General features: G+C 38.6%; 1 protein-coding gene across 1 annotated transcript in view; it reads right to left on the reverse strand.

Annotated features, from left to right (window-relative positions):
* Positions 1–19688, reverse strand: part of Col5a2 (collagen type V alpha 2 chain) — a 126377-nt gene that overhangs the window by 58670 nt on the left and 48019 nt on the right. The window contains exons 2-3 of the mRNA XM_038315320.1: positions 6663–6887; positions 2177–2190 (exon numbers count right to left, since the gene is read on the reverse strand). Coding sequence (XP_038171248.1) covers positions 2177–2190; positions 6663–6887 — 239 coding nt within the window. The remainder of the gene's footprint in view (positions 1–2176; positions 2191–6662; positions 6888–19688) is intronic.

The following is a 19688-nucleotide window of genomic DNA, read 5'->3' on the forward strand; positions in this document are numbered from 1 at the left end:
AACCAATTAATAAAATATAAATTATTTTGAGCAATAGCATGTCACACCAGTCTACAGAAATACTGGAAATGTGGATAAAATGCTAGCAAATGAGAACGAAGTCAATGTTCCATGATCAAGGCATTTGGTCAGACATTCTTTGTGAACACAACTTCTATAGAGATGAAGACCATGAAAGAAATCAAGCACATGAAATGAGAAGGGAGAAAACCTTTGTTTTACTTCATTTTTAATAACACCAATAGCAGACAGCTGATTAGAATAAGAAAAAGTCAGGGAGAAAGAAGTAAAGACAAAGAGTCGCTGGGACATCTCCCCATAGATTAAAACCACAGAAGAAACCCAGAGATGAATGAGTTTGAGTTTCCCACACATACGAAGTGGGCAGGGTTATCATTATCGACAGAAACCATTCTTGCCCCTCGTTTTCCTTCCATAGACTTCATGGCGAACATCAAAAGTTACAGATGCTTGCCTCTCATCAGAAGAGAAAGCACGGTTGTTCTAGTTGCGTGCTTCTCAATCTCTGAGGGAAACGTTGGAAAAAGTCAACTGCATAGCAAGAGACTGCCATGTCAATTTATGAGCTTCAGTGAAGGAGCAACAAGGAAACTAGACGCCAGAGGCGTTTCAACAGTAGACCTGTAGGTTTTTGACGTGGATATACTGATTTTATGATCTCAGTAGGTAGGGTATGGGTGGCCTAGTATCTGTGTATTTCTTCATATATTATTTAGTGTTATCCGCTTCAGCGTTTGTCCTCCTGTGATTTGGGGCTCCTTCATATCGTCATTGTCTCTGCCTGTTTTGCTTCCTGGGTGATCGTCCTGAACCAATGAGTTCCAATTAACACATTACAAAATGTGTTCTGATAAGCGTCTGAGGAGAGCAAGCATGGCTTCAAGTCACATCCTATGTGGATGGACCGCAGGAGGAGTGAGATGGAGCTTCTTTAATTTTGTCTCTCGCATATATCATTCATTCATCTAATTAGAAAATCAAGTACGTGGCTAGAAGGGAATTCTGCAAGCAGAGGAAACACTCAGACTTAGATTTATCTCACTCAGTAACTCGGAGACCGCTCCCATAGATTTTACGCCCTCTTGCTTATCTGGCCAACTCTGCGCTGCTACATCCCTACGCTGACCTACAATGGACATCGCTGACTATCCATGCTTGGGTGCCATCATGATTGATGTGGAAGAGATGCTGCTAGAAACCATGTGGGCTAAAAGTCATGCTATGTTTTGAGTACTGCTCTTTTATTTTTTTTTTTTAATCTAGGTCACCAAATCGTATACTTCAAAGGGGAAAATCTAATTATATCTTTCCAATATTACCTCACACATGGAAGACTGATGAAATTTTAAAACTGGTAACTTTAATGATCACCATGACAGACTCAGTAGCAGGACATACAACACAGCGATCGCGTCGGTTGGTCTGAGTCTGGAGCAGGTAATGCATTAAAGTAGGCACGTGGCCCTAGAGCAGAGGTTGTTACTAGGGAAACAGTTATGACTACTGCTGTCCTCACGTACGTGAAGCTCTTCTCCAGGAAAGTATTTTAAGGTCCTGAAGCTGAAGGAAGGGGAAGAGGGCAAGCAGTATGCATTGGGGAAAAAAATGTATTTTGGATCAATTAATTCTCATCCACTGGGAAGACCAACCCATTAAAGTAGAACTCCCCTCGCTTTCTCTCCTTCCCCTTCCTCCTTCTTTCTTCCTGTCTTCCCTCCTTCCTTTTCCTCTATCTTCCCCTGACCACAAATGTACGTCAAGTTCCTAAGGTACATGAACTATTTACTAAGTACAGTGATTAACAATAGGATGGAAACGGCAGAACGTGTTCCAAAACTCCTAATGTAGTTCACAACTTTCTGACAGGAACGGGCAGTTGACTAAAACTAGCTCAGCCATCGAAGGCTTGGCCAGTATATGGAAAGCCCTGACTCTCTCAGGCTGAAGACAGAAGAGACAAAGGAACTGCAGAGTCAATAGGTTAGCGGCCTCTGTAACTATCAGCAGGCGAGAAACTGTATCCATTCTGTCTCTGTATTTCAGGTCACCTTACACTCCACACCAAGCTTCCAGACATTTCAAAGAACAGTTCTGTGTGGATCATCTCAGAAAGAACGTTGCTTATGTAAAAGAAATGATACAAAGTAAAACTCACCTTCCTTCCTCTACCTACAAAAAGAAAAGAATAAACATATCATTTTATGGAGAAATAACTATAGAAAACATGTAGCATATATATATGTATATATATATATATATATATATATATATATATATATAAAGCAGCTTTAAATAGTTTCTTTCTTATAGATATAGATTTCAACACAGACAAGTTATTTCTGCACTAATATGGCAGAGTGCAAAAACTGCCTTGAAACAATTCTAACAAAGGACACTGCACATATATTTGGAATATTCTCATGTGATCATAATTTTCTTAACATTTACAAAGATTCTAGTGCTAGCAAAGCCTAATCATTTTATCGTAAATTATATTTAGAGTTGTCTGTTGTTTTTAATACTTTAAAAGAGTCAAGAGGTTTAGTTCAAATGCAAATTGTACTGAGCATCCAACTCTGCAGTGGAAATCTGTAACCCATGTCACGTCCTCTGTCCCCTGTTTCCTAGTCTCTGCCAAGCCCTGTGCCATCAGAAGTCACTGCTATTTGTATCATGTATATAATCCTCATAAATAAGCAAATGATATCAGGTACCTAATTTTTTCCTTATTCTCCTATTCTTCTCTGCATATAGTAATAGATGTTTACATCAGACAAATCTTTGCATAATTTGTTTTCCTGTTCGATTTTCAATTCAGTATCTCATCACGTGAATCCAGTACAGTCCATTTAACGCCATTGCTTCCCCCACAATTAATTATTTGGATTGTTTCTGTTTTTTTTTCTAATTACTAAAGCTAGCTTATTACCCTGCCATAATATTTTGAAAAATGGAAGTGAGAGAAATATAGAAATTGGGATAATTTGGGGGTTTGATGGACTAGCCACAAACCCTGTTAATTATTATAAATGATGTTAAATGAATAAATATGACCATCTCTACGCATATTTGTAAGATAAATTTCCTTAAGCTCTTTGAGCCAATGAATAGATAATTATAATTTGACATATTATCAATATACCACCTCCTGAGGTTGCAGCCACTTGATAATCCTGTAGTCAGCGAACAAAACTCTCAGAATAACTGCTGGTGATACAATGTGCTAAGGAACACTACTATATTGTTCAGTTTGCGAGATGAAACAATGTGACTGATTCCCAATTCTGATTTTGAGGAAATTTGACAGGTATCATACTCAAATTTCCTTTTAAAAAATATGTCATTTCTTCTCCTGTTTTTTGTTATTGTAATTTTATTATTTGTAGCTGAAATGTCTTTATATTTAAAACATTGTCATCCTTTGTGACTTGAATTACAAATTTACTTTATTACTTGCACGCCAGCGTGTTGTGGAACACTGTTTTGAGGCGTGTTGCTTTTGTTCATGCTTCATTTATTTAACTCCGCGAAGCTGTGATTCTTCGCCTGTGATTCTAAAACACCTGATGGTCTAATAAAGAGCTGAACGGCCAATAGCGAGGCAGGAGCAAGGATAGGTGGGGCTAACAGGAAGAGAGAATAAATAGGAGGAAAAATCTGGGACGAAAAGGAGGAGCAAGAGAACAAGGAGAGGAGGACATCAGGAGCCAGCCAAGGAGCAAGAGTGAAAGTAACATCGAGATGCAAGAAAAGGAAAAAGCCCAGAGGCAAAACATAGTTGGGATAATTTAAATTAAGAAAAGCTGGCAAGAAACAAGGCAAGCTAAGACTGGGCATTATAAGTAATAATAGCCTCCATGTGTGTGTGTAATTATTTGGGAACTGAGTGGCAGTCCCCCCAAAAGAACGAAGAGTAAGAAGGCAAAAACAAACAACTACACAAATACTTGTTTTTATTTTGTTTTCCTTGTTTGTTTGCATGCTGGGAAATGAACCTAAGATCTCACTCGTGATGTCTGAATACTTGACCGCTCGACTTGACCAGAGCCTGAGAAAAGGCCTTTTGTTTCAGGATTACAAAAGAAATCTGTTAGTTTTGACATGAGTAGAATTCCCTTTTATCTCATATGTTGTCAGCTATTTGTGCTTTGCCCTGCTTTAAAATGCGTGATTGTCGTGAATCTAAGATCTGTCTAAAATTCAACCATTCTAGAGGTCTTATGATAATTAACATCCATGATAAGAATACAATAGAATGCTCACATTTCTAAGCCTTTGCTTATCTATTATACCTTCATCAGCTATTTCTTCTGTGTTTTATCTTAACTATAGATATTTGTTATGGCCACGAATGAAATATGTTTATCCTCATTATTTACATTATAATGCAACTATTTTACAAAACAAATCTATACATTTCTGCTGGTTGATTTGATGCTACACTGCCTTATGATAATTTTTTTACTCAGTTTCCTTGGGTTTTATAAATGCACACTTTTTTGTAGAAATGATTATTGTCTTAAAAGAGCATGTCTAGAGTGGCTACTGACTATACGCCACCAGTCATGCGAAGTGCTCAGAGGGAAAAATGATAGTTTTCAATTAATTTCTGCTCGGTTTCCCCAACTAGAGAAAGGGTTTGCCCAGGTTCTGTTAGTGCTGCTGGCGCTTTACGTCAATTACGTCATGGTTTGCTCTGCTCCATTGTGTTAGCTTCTTCGGAGGCTTTTCAATGATATCCGTATCTTCTACATAGAGTCTGCCTTTTGATATGTTTAATTCTTCTTGATTAATTTATTATTTTTCTCTTCTCATGGATGTCATCCCCACCTCCCCTGTAATTTGTACGCCACCCCCTCATGGTTCAACGTCCTAGTTCATCTTTCCGTTTTTGTTTTTCCTATTGCTTTCACATCACCGCACACGGATCCTGACGAAAGGGTTTTTCCTCTTAGACACAATTATGAGTTTACTAGGTTTTGGCCTGGACATATGTCTTAGTATTTAGTATGGCTTATTTATATATAAAGCACCCAGCACTCAGAAAGTTGTAGAATTGCTGAGAATATTGTAAGCTCAATTTGGCATGGGTTAATTTAGTTTGGATGTAATGCCTGGTCCTTAGACCTTGCTAGCTTTGAACTCCGTGTGTAACTCAGGCTGACTTTGAACCCTTGATCCTTCAATGTCTCATTCCAACTCCTGAATTAAAGGCATGTGCCCCTGTATTCAGCTCCAGAAATTTCACCTGGTCTATAACCACACATATTCCAGGGTGTTTTTGTCTCATAAATTTAGCTGAAATTCATTGCCTCTACTTCTCTCGGAAGGAGTTGCACTCCCCCGCACTGATTAGTGGCAGGAAGTTAGAGATTTTGCTCTCCGACATTTGCTGAAACACTCCCACTTGCTATTTGTTTAGCCCCCTGGTTTAATTGTACTGATTCCTGATCTATGTCTATGAAATTATGTCTGCTTCCAGGGGCTTCTTTGTCTTTATCATTCTATGGCATGTGTTTATCATACCGCAAAAATTTGACTTTCAGTATTATTTTAGGTGCATTGTTTTTCTGCTAAATAATATCCAAGATGCAAAGTTAAAAGTTGCCGTCTAATATGTCCACGTGTGTACTGTTGAACACTTCATTATATTTGTTGTCAAATGGAATTTGTGGAAAGCAAAAGGAAACTTTGATAATATTTTAATATTATCAAATATTTAATATTTAATAATATTGACAATGCCAGTACAAGAAATAAAGCAAACAACTTAAAAGTTTAGTGTTGGCCTTATGTAACCCATTAAAATATGCAAATGTAATGCATGCCTGTCTCTTTGATTGATAATCTAATTGATATATATATATATATATATATCAATTACATTTAAATACATTTTTTTAAAAAATCCCTTTTAAAACCCAGTAATTATTATCCTTCTTTTCTCCAAGTACTTGCCTCCATTTCCTTCCATTATATGGCTCACATTAGGCATGCCCTGGATTTTTGAGGTTATGTAAGATAAATTGCTAGATCAGTCAATTATATTATGAATAATTATCGTATTCTATGGGGTGAAGCTTGTACTGGAGGAAATAAATATGTTTTCTGCATTTTCCCTTGGATATTAAACAATGAAAGTCCACAAAGTATCTTGGAGGCACCTTTTATATACAAAATAACAACAGCCACCTATAATGCACAATCGTTCTTTAATTAGATATAACCATTTAAAACAATCGTTCTTTAATTAGATATAACCATTTTTAAATATTTTAGATATAAACCATGTTTTAAACATGGTTTGTTTAAGAACAAACAAGAAATCATTGTGTATCTATTTCTATATGTTAATCAGCCTCAGGAGGGAAAACCAGGTTCCCTACTTGCTCCACGAGGTTCATTACACTTTAAATATATATATTTATTTATATATAAATATAAATATATATAAATATTTATATATATAAAATATAAATATATATATATATATTTAGTTTACTGATTTCAAAGTCATTAGCCCCTGAGGTCACTGAGTTAGTTGCTGTGATTATTCATTCAGATTGTTGAACTATGAGGGCAATAATTACTCTGAAATAAAGCTATGGACTCTGTTCTGAAACAGCTTTGAGCATTCTTACCAAAATTAGTGTCTGCACCTCCAGGGGTTTGTGGGCATACTGGACAGCACTCTCCAGCAGGTGTTACAGGATTGGCACAGCTGAGCATTTCCGGGCACTCTATCTTGTCACAAAGAATGGCACCATTGTCACAGACACAGATCTGGCAGGCAGAAGGTTTCCAAATGTCTCTATTCAAATACATCTGGCCACCTTGAGTACAGGCTACTTCTTCATCATATTCATCTGAAATAAAAAGAGAAGGTGATAGTAATCTCAAATTTCGTAATTTGTGGAATGTTTAAGATAACAAAGTATCACTTTGGTCTTAAAAATTCTAAGAAGTAATATCCTAGGGCTTGAGACCTCTAGCTGGGTCAGGAAAGCCCCTGTTGTGCAAGCATGGGGAGCTGGGTTTAGATTCCCAGCACCCATACAAAAGACTGAGCAAGTGTAGTCAGTCACGTGTGTCTGTAAGCTAGTACTAGGATTTCCCAGAGCTACCTAACCACTCAACCCAGCCAACTTCAGGGAGAGATTCGGTCCCTAAACACAGATAGAAAGCAGCTGTGGAAGGTACCCAACATCGATCTTTGACTGTAAGACACACACATACACACACACACACACACACACACACACACACACACAAACACACACCAACACATGCACACACACAGAGGGAAGGAGGAGGATGAAGAAGAAGAAGAAGAAGAAGAAGAAGAAGAAGAAGAAGAAGAAGAAGAAGAAGAAGAAGAAGGAGAAGGAGAAGGAGAAGGAGAAGGAGAAGGAGAAGGAGAAGGAGAAGGAGAAGGAGAAGGAGAAGGAGAAGGAGAAGGAGAAGGAGAAGGAGAAGGAGAAGGAGAAGGAGAAGAGAGAAGAAAAGGGACTAATATCTTTAGGAGACAAAAGACAGATGGATTTATTCACACAAAACAGTGAGTAGCTGTTCATCATGTAAAGATAAATGAAATACATGTCCCCCTAACAGATGACAAAGGAAAACATGATCCAAAGTAAGTATGCCATTTCACCAAGGAATGCTCCTCACAAGACTTTATTTTCAAAATTTTGAGTAATTGTGCATAATACAGTTTGGTAAAGAAGGACAGAAAGAAACCACTTGAAAATAGAGAGCAAAAAGGATTTTGAAAGGGAATGAGTAACTTCAGTCCATGTGAACCCTAGATGACTTTGTACTTCCTGGAGATTTTATACAAGTAAATCTCAAGCAAAGAGTTCAAGCAGATTCGTGTACTGAAAGAAACTTCCAGAGAATAGCATATGGACTTCTGGGAATTGTTTTAAACCTGAATTGAAAATGAAATAACCATTTCCTATCTCTTACATTACGTTTCCTTTAACCATGCCAAACTGAGGATATTTGCTTTTCAAATTATAACAGAAACACAAAACTCACACAGATAACAAAAAAATTATTTTTACATTGAAACCGATTCATCAAAGTCATAACAAAAATAATATTGTGCGTTTTATGTAATTTTGTTAATTACCTTTCTATATTTAGATAGAAGGTTTTTTGTTTGTTTGTTTGGGTTTTTGTTTGTTTGTTTGTTTGTTTCCAAGACAGGGTCTCTCTATAGCTTGGGAGCCTGTCCTGAAACTCATTTTGTAAACCAGGCTGGCCTCGAACTCACCGAGATGTGCCTGCCTCTGCCTACCAAGAGCTAGTATTAAAGGCATGCGCCACCACCCAGCTGATAAGTTATTTTTAATATTGAAAAAATATGTACACGTGTGTACATGTGGAGCAACAACAGTTTTAGTTAACTTGAAAGAATACACATATTATATGATTAGCTCCAATAAGAGGCCAACCTGTGCATAATAGAACGCAGGACCAAAGCGCAATTCTAAATACTCAGGAACTTCTCAGCCCCTAGCACCCGAACTCCTCCATATGGCAATGGCAGTTCCTTTCTGATCTGCACAAAATATCCTCTTGCCTGGTTCCTAGATCCCAGTTCCTTCAGTTTTCCTGTATCTTCATGGCTATCACAGACTACAGCTACCAAGAGGTTTGTTTTTTTTTTTTTTTGTTTTTTGTTTTTTACAGAATCCCACCCCATATGGCCTTCTTCAACCAGGAGAGACAATAGGTTCCCTTGTTTAGACCCAGCTCCCCTCTAGTACTTCCTGCAACAGCCTCGCAAAGGAAAATTGAGCATCTCAACACTTCTAAGACAGTTCTCACCTGGCATTTTAAATACCTCCACTAAAAGAAGAAAGGCAATTGAACAGAGGAGTCGGGGAAGCACTCAACCCACAAACTACCTCAGATGCTGAAGTCCCAGGAACGAAACAACAGAATAGTACCCAAATTCCAGCAATAAACGGGTCATCTGTGAAGTGCTCAGAACAAGACAGGAAGGGACACTTATATCACAGCCCACCCTCTAAAGCGCAGTTTACCATTGCAGAGGAAGAGACAATAAAATTGTGAGGGCCTGGCCAGGCCAGCCAGGACTGCACAGTGAGATCCTGTATCAATATTTCCAAAGAAAAGTAAGGGAGGGACAAAAGGAGGGAGGGAGGGAAGGAGAAACCAAGAGAGAAAAGAAGAGAGGAAGGATTGTAAGGTGCAGAAACAGTGGCTGTCTCCAGCCAAACCGTACGTTCCAGACATGTCAGAGCGGCACAGCGGAGCTCACATCAGCAGGAACTGACCGCACAAGATCAGCCAATCAGAACCTGAGGATGAGCAGAGGCAGGGCTTCTGAAGTCCCGCCCCTAGTTGAGGATTTGTTGGCAACTGGTGGCTTCTGGAGCAGGGAGAGTCAGGTTATTGTCAAGGATGCCCCCCCTTAAGGCCACCCACATCCATTAAGGCACATTCAGGTAGCGCTATGTGAACCCTAAATTTGAAATAAAAAACAGTACGGGGAAAACTAAGTGGTCAGGGGATACTAGAGTAATTGGAGAAGAGAAAATGAAGGCATTAATTAAATTGCATGTGCATGTATGAAATTCTCAAGCAATAGAATGTGCTGTTTTGGCATTAAAATTAGTTTTAATCATTCTGCTTCCAAAATAAACATTCCAAAACATGATCCATATAAACATGGACTCGGTTCACAATTAATTGAACTACTACAATAAATAGATAAATTTAAAATAACTTTCTGAGCGCCAGTATGGTTCAGTGGGTAAAGGCACCTGTAGCCAAGCTTGAACTTAAGCCCGGGGGACTCCACGGAATGTAACGAGAGCAGACCCAGAATTTTCCTCTGTCTTCCATGCTCAAATTCCATGTTCCCCATTTCTTCCATATAAACATGTGGACAGGCACACAGAATAAATGAATAAACACAATTTTCAGAATCAAAGGAACTTGGCTCGTTAAGTTTCTGGTTTAGGAAGCAGCATCTACTTTCTGGTTTTAAATTCATTGCTGGAAAATTAAGTACTCTTTTAGGTCAAATAGCTATTTCTCTCACAATTTGGGGAGTCAAGGTTTAGGATTGGTAATGTTCAAACATATTAACGGGGTGAGGTGGTATTGGGTATGCGCTGATCATTCAAATATTGAAAGCATATGTGTTCTGTCATATATATATGTATCACTGTGGGACATCATATATTAATATATATAGTCTGCTATATATAATGCTTTATACAACATTATAAAGTTATATTTATTGATACAATAAAAATAAATTTGTATAAATTTATTATTAATATTAATTAAATAGAATTAATCTAGAATTATGCTATATAATTTTAATTTTCCAATTAGTGTGCTATAAGCAACAAATTTACATTCACATGGATAATGAAATATTTTTAGACACAGGATATTATTACATGTTTTAGTCATGATAACGTATGTAATATAACTGAAATGAACTAAAACTGGAAAGTAAAAATACCCAAGATTACATGCAAATTTTCAATTGGGTATTACTAAAATGTGTACAAATCTCCTCCGCAGATAGTTTAATCATATTTCTGCAGCGACTTTAGGAAAGGAGGTTTGGAGAACTCTTTCTCCGGCTCACTAGTCCGATTGTGTTGTTTAGAATACTTTTGTCTTTGTCGATAAAGCTATTTCTATTCCATCCCTAACTTAAAAGTCATTTCTTGTTCTACATCTTCTCCTGGTGACTGCTGGGAATTTTTCAAATAATCTGTACTGTTTTCTCTGAAAGCCAAATAAACTTGTTCTTGACCCCAAGAAGCGGGGCAGGGAGCAGGAGGAAGTGAGAGAGAGAGAGAGAGAGAGAGAGAGAGAGAGAGAGAGATTGGAAAAAAAGACTCACCCTTTCAGTCCTGTGTTAACACAAATGAGAGCAATTCCTCCCTGGAAGTCTGAGACAATATGATCTCAACTCCAGGGGCAGAGAAGGGGTCACTGTATTGCTCTCTTTAAATGGCAATGCAAAAGCTGGTTTTGTACTCGGATTCATCCCTGGTCTCTTTCTCCTGAGAATTTATAATTAAACATAAGCTGATGTGGACACGTAGTCGGAATGCTTTTACATGGCAAGGAGATGAAAACCCGCATTCACTTCTGAGGCACGCCTTCTCCTCGCCCACACAAGAATCTGTTCCCATCACAGAGGGCCCAGTGAAGACTTGTTGTGTGTGCCTGAAGGAAATATGTGTGAGAAGTAAGAGAGCTTAGAAAGTAAAGCTCATAAACTCCTCTGTTTCTGCATGGCCGTTGTGCAGAACGTGGCTACCGTCCTTTGTGTTTCTACAGGGCCAATTACTTAAATGAAAAGCAGAACAGGAAACAAAATGATGAAAAGAATTACAAAGATGTTGTCATGACAGAATTATTGCATGAATACAAGCAAAAGAGAGGGAATTTTCAAATGACATCTTGAGAAATCTAATAGTGCCCTCAAGAACTCTGCTACTCAATTCAGAAACAGAATCTAGGCTTAGATCTATAGTCTAGATTTGAGTCCTAGAAAACACACACACACACACACATGCCCGCCAATCTGTAATTTTATGCTGCTTGCACTTTTTGCTGCTTATAGTTTATTAATGTCACTAATATTTTAAAGAGGCTGAAATATGACCATATTTTTACTCTTCTCTAATTTCTGTGATGTAATTTCCCACATTTGAATTTGCAGGCTACACGATTGCTTTCCCTTACTAAGTACGGCAGCAGACTGACTCCATTGTGAGTCACCCACAAAGCCCTGGCACGGGTATCGAGATGGAGAGATGCATTTTGTTTAATCATCCTTTACTTGAAATCAACTCAATTGCTCTATGTTTATAAAAAGTTTTCTTTTATATAGATCTGTTTTCTTACAAATCTTATGGGCTTTCAAATTTAATTGTCTAAATTCAGTACTTAATCACTAGATGGCAGAGCAAACACACCATCTTTTAACAACAAACCATCAGAAATTAAGATTTTTTAAAGCTACCCTTTGCCAACTCTGAGCTAACATTCCCCACTTTTCCATTCCTTCATACACAGTATATGTGCAAAAGATGCCCACGTAGAAGATCTCAAGTTCAAGGCCAGCTGGGGCTATATCATGATATTTTATCTCAAAAAAGAGAGGTAGGGGAGGAGGGGAAAGGCTGGAGAGACATGGGGGGTGGTTATAAGAACTTACTACTCTCACAGAGGACTTGAGTTCAGTTCCCAACACCCAAAGTTCATAATTGTCCTGTAAATCTAGTTCCAGGGAATTCAATAACCTCTTCTGGCCTACATGAGTAACCCCCCCCCACACACACACACACACAAACAGCACACACACAAAGAAAGAAACAAGGAAGGAGAGAGGGAGGGAGGGAAGGAGGGAGGGAGGGAGGGAGGGAGGGAAAGAATATTGAGAAATGAAAGATACATATTGAAACCTTTGTAAGCCAGAGATACATAATTCCTAAATAATATAACTAATGTTCTTCTTCATAGAACCTGAAGAAAATAGTTTTAAATCCATGCTCATACTACTATTATGCCTTAAACCTAAAATTGAGAATAACCTAAGGGCCTTTAACTATCATTCACTGAAGGTCTTCCCTGTAGAAAGTATGCCATGCCCTTATTTTGCAATAACCTCTCTCTTACTCAGACAGATATTTGTTCTGATCAATTTCTTCTCCTGAGCTGTAAATTCCTTGGGTCCCAAAATAGTGGCCATCTCAGGAATGTTTGCCTGATGTCTTATAAGAAGGCTTTTATAAATGTATCTGTCTCATAGTGTGGATGAGGATCAAAGAAAAGTATATATTGTGAACAAATATATTGAAAACAGCACTTTCATCTCTTAAATTTCCAGAGGACTCTTATTTTGAATAAAAGGAAATGGGTAACATGGTGGATTGACAGAGTGACTCTGGTGTCAAGACCTCTGGTGAGGCCAGACAGGAAGAAGGAAGTGTTGGTCCTAACAGCTTGTATTTCTGAGCAATTGCCTTCCTGACCGAGTTCAACTAATTCCACACTGGGGTCGTGAAGGTCTGGGATGCCATATTTAATGCTCATTTCACTTTCTTCTAGTGCACAAAAGATGCAAAAGCCAACACTACCACCCATCTCTCTGAACCCAACCATGGAGACTGTCTATTGCAAGGATGGCCAACCACAACCGTCTGGACCTGGCTGCAGACACTCTCCAGCAAGGATGGACAACCTCAGCTCCTTCTGCCTTCCAGACACTCTTTAAGCAAAGCTTTTCCTCTCTGAAGCACCTATTATCACAGGAAAAGACAAGGAGAGGGTCATTCACTTTTTCCTTTAGCCTCAGCTGAGTGAGTGCCAGCCATGCCAGTCAGAAGCATCGGAAGTCACCAGAGACAACTTGTTGTGTTTAAACATGAAATGCCAAAGGTCTTGGTCCTCAGCTTTTTCTGTTCAGAGGAGGTTAGATCATGAATGTAATAACTTCACCAATGGATGAAAGCAATGAGTTCACAGTTTAATGGGGTCATTAGCACATGGGGCCCAGCTGGAGGAAGTGGATCACTACGGGCCCAGCTGGAGGAAGTGGATCACTAACAGTTGTCATTGGATGATATATTTTGCCCCTGGACACTTTATGTCAGTTTTTCTCTCTCCCTTCAGTTTTCCAGAGGCGAGCCACTTATCTCTACACAAAATCACCCTGAAACCGTCTCACCATGTACAAGCCAAGAAGCAGAAACATCCAGTGAACAATGACTAAAACTTCAGAAATTTTAACAAAGTTCCCAGAAACAGGGACAAAAGGATTGTCTACCACAATACCCAAAGGTTCTTAAGCTGAGCTGAAATTCCTGCTCTACTAAAAATGATTCTGTTTTATAATCTAAAGCAACATGAAAAATTTTAGAGACGTTATTAAAATCTGAGAAATTACAAAGACGACGACCTCCCCACACACAATTGCAGGTCAGTCTACAAATGAACAGTCTTGGTAAATGAAGACAGAGGTAATTTCCTTAATTCTGTCATTAAAGGTTTTTTAATCACACACAAATGCTTTTCCGTTAACTAGCAAAACCGCTGGTCTTCCTTGACTTAAAATGGAAAAAAATGAAAGCAGAGACTCTCTTATTAGATACGACTTGAATGTCTTTCCATGTGCCATTTGGAAATGGGAATAACTGTGGCCAAGTTATGAAAACTAAAACTGCACATACTTATGTGCGAGGCTCATCTACGGTTCAGTCTGCAAGAGCGACTTTTCCCCCTGTTTTTGGTTGGTTGTGTTATTACTTTACTCACACACAGAGATGCAGTACATGGCTTAAGCCCCTGATTAGATGCAAAAACACTACAGAGAATGAGGTGAACCTATCCACTCACCTCACACAGTATTCGGAGGTACTAACATATTTTATACAAGTAAACATATACAAACATTATATATATATATATATATAGAGAGAGAGAGAGAGAGAGAGAGAGAGAGAGACCTAAGTAATAATTTTATGTAACTAAATCCCTATTTGTGAGTAAACATATATAAATACATGCATGCATGCATATTCTGCAGCTGCCCAGCCTTTGGTCCTAAGACTGAACACAAAAGATTCGTCTTCCAGATTTCCTTCTTCACCCATAGGTCTCAACTCAAAGGCTACTTTCTTCATAAAGCCCATCCTGACTACTTAACGAAAAGTCTCAAAGAATCACAGACACATAAATCACAATACTCTAATCCACTGAAGCTTGTGACTATCTCTTTTATTTATTCTGTTTTGTTTTATTTTAGTGTATTTTTTTTTTTTTGGTTTTTTGAGACAGGGTTTCCCTGTAGTTTCTAGAGCCTGTCCTGGAACTAGCTCTTGTAGAGCAGGCTGGCCTCGAACTCAGAGATCCACCTGCCTCTGCCTCCCGAGTGCTGGGATTAAAGGTGTGTGCCACCACCGCCCGGCTTATTTTAGTGTATTTTTGACACAGGATTGCACTATGTACCCCAATCCAGATAATTGGGATAATCTTCAGTCCTTGATCCTTCTGAATGAGCCTATAATGTGCTGGGATTGTAAGTCACCACCACTGCATCCAGCCTTGCTCTCCCGTGATGGCTGCTCTCTTGTTCTTTATGTATGAGCTTTCACTTCCGTGTGCATTGTTGGCCTCTTCATGATGCGGTTGCAACTCTCTAACTTTTCGGCTTCTCTCTCTAACATTTGCTGATAGCCTAAAACCGTGTCAGGATTTCAGCAAGTGATCAATCAAAATTTGTGGAATCAATTTGGTGACTATTGTTTTGTTATGATTCTTTAGGTTGTAGAATCATTCAGTAACACTCTTTGGTATGTAAGAAAGAACAATCCTTCCTAAAGTCAACTGTAGGACCAACAATGAGATATAGACCATACTGGAGGCAAACATGATTTCTTTTAATTCTGGGCCATTCCATGATTTTCAAAGAAATACCATTTAATTTGCTTTTCTCAGCTGTGGGTCATACTTGCAAGAACATCAAATAACTAAGAGAGATTGGAGTGACACTATATAGTGACATTTTCATTGCAGATATCTTAATCTAAAATGGATGTTGTGTATATTTTAATTTTTTGCTTATTATGGAACTTGCTTCAGAGATATTATGGTAATATTAACTAGAAGAGACACAAGTGGGTATAAAATTAGATATTTTGTCTAAGACAGTTTTTCAGAATTACTTCAAATCTTTATCTTTTCATTATCTTTACATTGTATTTTGCCTTCTCTCTCATCATTCCTGATATAAAAGAATAATTAGTGTTTATAGACAAAACGTTTATTTCAGAGGCTATGGATTAGCCTGGTCGATACAGTACTTGCCTCGCATGCTCAAAGTCCTGGGTTCCAGCTTAAGCACCACATAGTCAAAATGGTGAAATACACCTCAAATCCAAGCAATGGGGAGGTGAAAGCAAGGATTAGGGTTCAATGTCAACCTCAGCTACGTATTGAGTTCGAAGCCAACTTGAACTAATGTAAAGAGAGGGAATATCCAGAAATTGTGGTAATCAACTTCTCTGTTGTAATTTGTTCTTTATCGACTTGCTACTTATTCAATGCCCTCTGATTAACTATTTTGAATTTGTTTTTTATTTTATGATCAACAGAACAGTGTCCAATTCTTAAGGGGTCTCAGATTCCATTCATTACATTCTAAAGAGTCCTATACGACTTGGAAGAAAGTTTCTAAAGCAAAGTTCAAGCATTGCCTCTTTCTCCTCTCTTCCCTCTGAACTGGGATCCAGGGGATGGTACAAGAGGCAAGGAGCACCCGTGCTTTCATCCCAAAGAGAAATTTCTAGTTTGTTTGGTTGGTTGGTTTGATTTGGTTTGGTTTGATTTGATTCGGTTTGGTTTTTTGAGACAGGGATTCTCTGTGTAGCCTTGGTGCCTGTCCTGGAACTAGCTCTTGTAGACCAGGCTGGCCTCAAACTCACAGAGATTCACCTGCCTCTGCCTCCTGGGTGCTGGGATTAAAGGCGTGTGCCACCACTACCTGGCTGGGAAATTTCTAGTTTTATCAAATACTTAGACTGTATAGCAAAGTAAACTTACACTAATTTTACTCTGCTCTGCGAAGGCTTCACTTACATCATTTTGTAACTAATACAGTCAGGTGATTCACTGAAGAACAAAAGCAAACCTCAATTTTACCTTGCAGCTCCCTTCCAAGTCCTTGTCCGAGCATACAGTAAAGCTGGAATCATTACTTGAGAGCCTAAATTCATTTCCCAGACTCTAACCCCCAGTTTACCCTTTTATAATATGCATTCACAGTTATATGAGTCACTTTACTGTAGATTTAAGGTCAAGGCTTGCTTGATTGAACCTCAGAACCAGCTGAACATCATGCACAGAGAGCTTGGCTAAAGAGAGCTACGTTAATGGGTGTTAGGCAGGCAAAAGGAAGGGGGAGAGAAAGAGAGAGAGAGGGAGAGAAAGAGAGAGAGGGAGAGAAAGAGAGAGACAGAGACAGAGACAGAGAGACAGACAGAGACAGACAGAGACAGACACAGAGAGAGAGACAGAGAGAGAGACAAACAGAGACAGACACAGAGAGAGAGACAGAGAGAGACAGAGACACAGAGAGACAGAGAGACAGAGACAGAGAGAGACAGAGAGACACAGAGAGAGGAAACAGGATAAAGAAAGAAAGGGGGAGAGAAACAAAAAGTTCAGAAGGACTGACAGTCGGCAGACAGAGAGAAAAGGAAGAGGGCTGAGACCAGCTTGCCTTGGTGGGGAAGGTGGAAAGTGGGAGTGGGCGGAGCTTGTCTCTTAAAGGGACAGGGTTCCCAGGTGAAAGGGCAGGCCAGCATAATTATAACTATAACAGAAACAATAAAACAATATAATGGCCTGCCTTGATGATATGCTATTTATTCAATAAAGAAAAATGTGGCATCTATTATTATAACAAACTCTAGATATAAAAGCTGTGGTAGTGAATGTATTCTTTCCTGCCTTTGCAGACTGAAGAAAGAAACAATGTGGCAATAGACCTAGGCTAATAGGACATCACTCTTTAAACATAAAACGGGGGCAAACTTGGATGCTGGAACCCTGCTCACCTAGGTGGGAGGGCAGAGACATCAAAAACTTCAGTGATGCTAATTCTGTAATGCCTTCTTTTCCTTTCCCTGCCGTACTGAGCGGCATCCTTTTTATAAGGAAGAAAACCAAATCCAAAGTGGTTCCTTCCAGAACCCCTGTTCTAAGATGGGTAACGGAGTTACTCCTGGCTCATGCTGGCAATTGGCAACTGACTCGTTTTGTCTGCCAGCTGTCCTGCATACATCTGAAGAAACATGGTACTTCTCCAAACCCACTGCTCCTGCATTGATTCCTTTACCATCTTTCCCCTTTTCCCTTGCCTAAGGGGAGACAATGGCACTCTTGTTTCTAAATCTGTTGGTATGGCCACAGTAGGTGCCTTGGGAGAAGGCTGTTGCTCAGTAGTCTGTAGAACGCCCCAGAAGCCAGGACAGAGATGCACAGTAAAACAGGGAGGGGATATTTGTTGCCAATGACTAACTAACTCTGGCAACAGGAGGATACACTGTAAATGTGTTTTTCCAAGTCCAATTCCATAGCCATTTTTTTTTCAAATTTAGATTCAGAATTCTGGATTATATCCTCATGACATTTTCCATTTTAAAAAAAAAGTTATATTATGCAATGGTTAGTTTGAAAAAAAAATTCTTTCGCAAGTGCTAATTTAGAATCTAGTAAACAGTGAGCATTAAGATACGTATCAAAAACTCACACTAGGATTTCATTTTTAGTTTATACTAAGAAAATCCACTTATATCAGTTCTTTGTATTATTTGAGTCTATTTGATGTATGCTTGATTACATCCACGTCAGAGATACGAGAGTTATACATACTACTCCAGAAAAACTTTCAGGTATAAAGAACAAACATTTATAAAATAATATTTATAAAATAAAAATAATAATATATAAAAAATATGTTTGCCAAGGACTTTTCAAATGAAGTCCATTCTATCCAGTTACTTCTTAAATTATTTCAAGTAGTCACAGTGACTATATATATATATATATATATATATATATATATATATGTGTGTGTGTGTGTATGTATATATACATATGTATATGAGTATACATATGTATATATACATATATATAAAATTAGACTTTCACCTCCTATAAGATCTAACCTTATACTATTGTTGAACGGAGGGCAGAAAATATGTATGAAAGAGGTGGGCAATAGGAGGAAGGTCTGCAAAATACCATTCTTTGTATTCAGTGTAACCATTTCAACCATTAATTCACAGCAACTGAAGTTATGTGCACTGGACCCATACTGAACAACACTGCCATCCATCAAGGAAGCCCAGGAGTGGTCGGGCAGCTAAGTCCCTACTCTTTCCTGCTGAGCTAGTGGGCTCTTGATAGATTCTGGGAGAGGAGAGATGGATGTCTTTAGTTGTGCACCGGCTGCTGAGTCCACCAGGTTCCAATGACCGGCTCCAGAAGTGTTGTTTACAGTTGTGCACTGGTTTATCTCAGTGGGGTCGCAAAACAAAACAAATACATCTAAACGTGAGAAAATTTAAGTGGAGAAGAAAACATGGGTAAGGGTGGTGGGGGCCGAAAGTGGTCAACATGCATAGCTAAATGTTCAAAATTGTCTAAGACCAAAATCTCATATATGTTTGAGAGTAAGATGAAACAGATTCTTAAGCAGACCTTGAAACGTTCAAGGAATTCCGCATGGTGTCATGAAGAAGATTGTCTGGAAGGTGAGGGGGAATCCCGTGAAATAATCACTGAGAAGTGTCTTATGGGTAAGCCCAGAGGGGGGATATCAATTACATAAAAGAGGTACTACAGGGTTTTGGTAAAGACAGTAACTTTCTAAAGTACAACCAAAAGTTAGCAAATCGTGTAGCCGATGATTCAAATACCTACGCCCTCCTTCATCACTTTTGCCCTTCGCCCTTCGTTAGACAAACAGACTCCTACTTTAGAGAGAATTCAATTTTGCACAAATAAAATTTTGAAGTTCAAAATCTAATGTGGAATTTGATTAACTGGATGAAACAAATGGATAATAGAGCTTGCATGAAGGAAAAAAAGCC

This window comes from Arvicola amphibius, chromosome 18 (genome assembly GCF_903992535.2).
Source record: "Arvicola amphibius chromosome 18, mArvAmp1.2, whole genome shotgun sequence".
In the NCBI taxonomy this organism is placed as follows: domain Eukaryota; kingdom Metazoa; phylum Chordata; class Mammalia; order Rodentia; family Cricetidae; genus Arvicola; species Arvicola amphibius.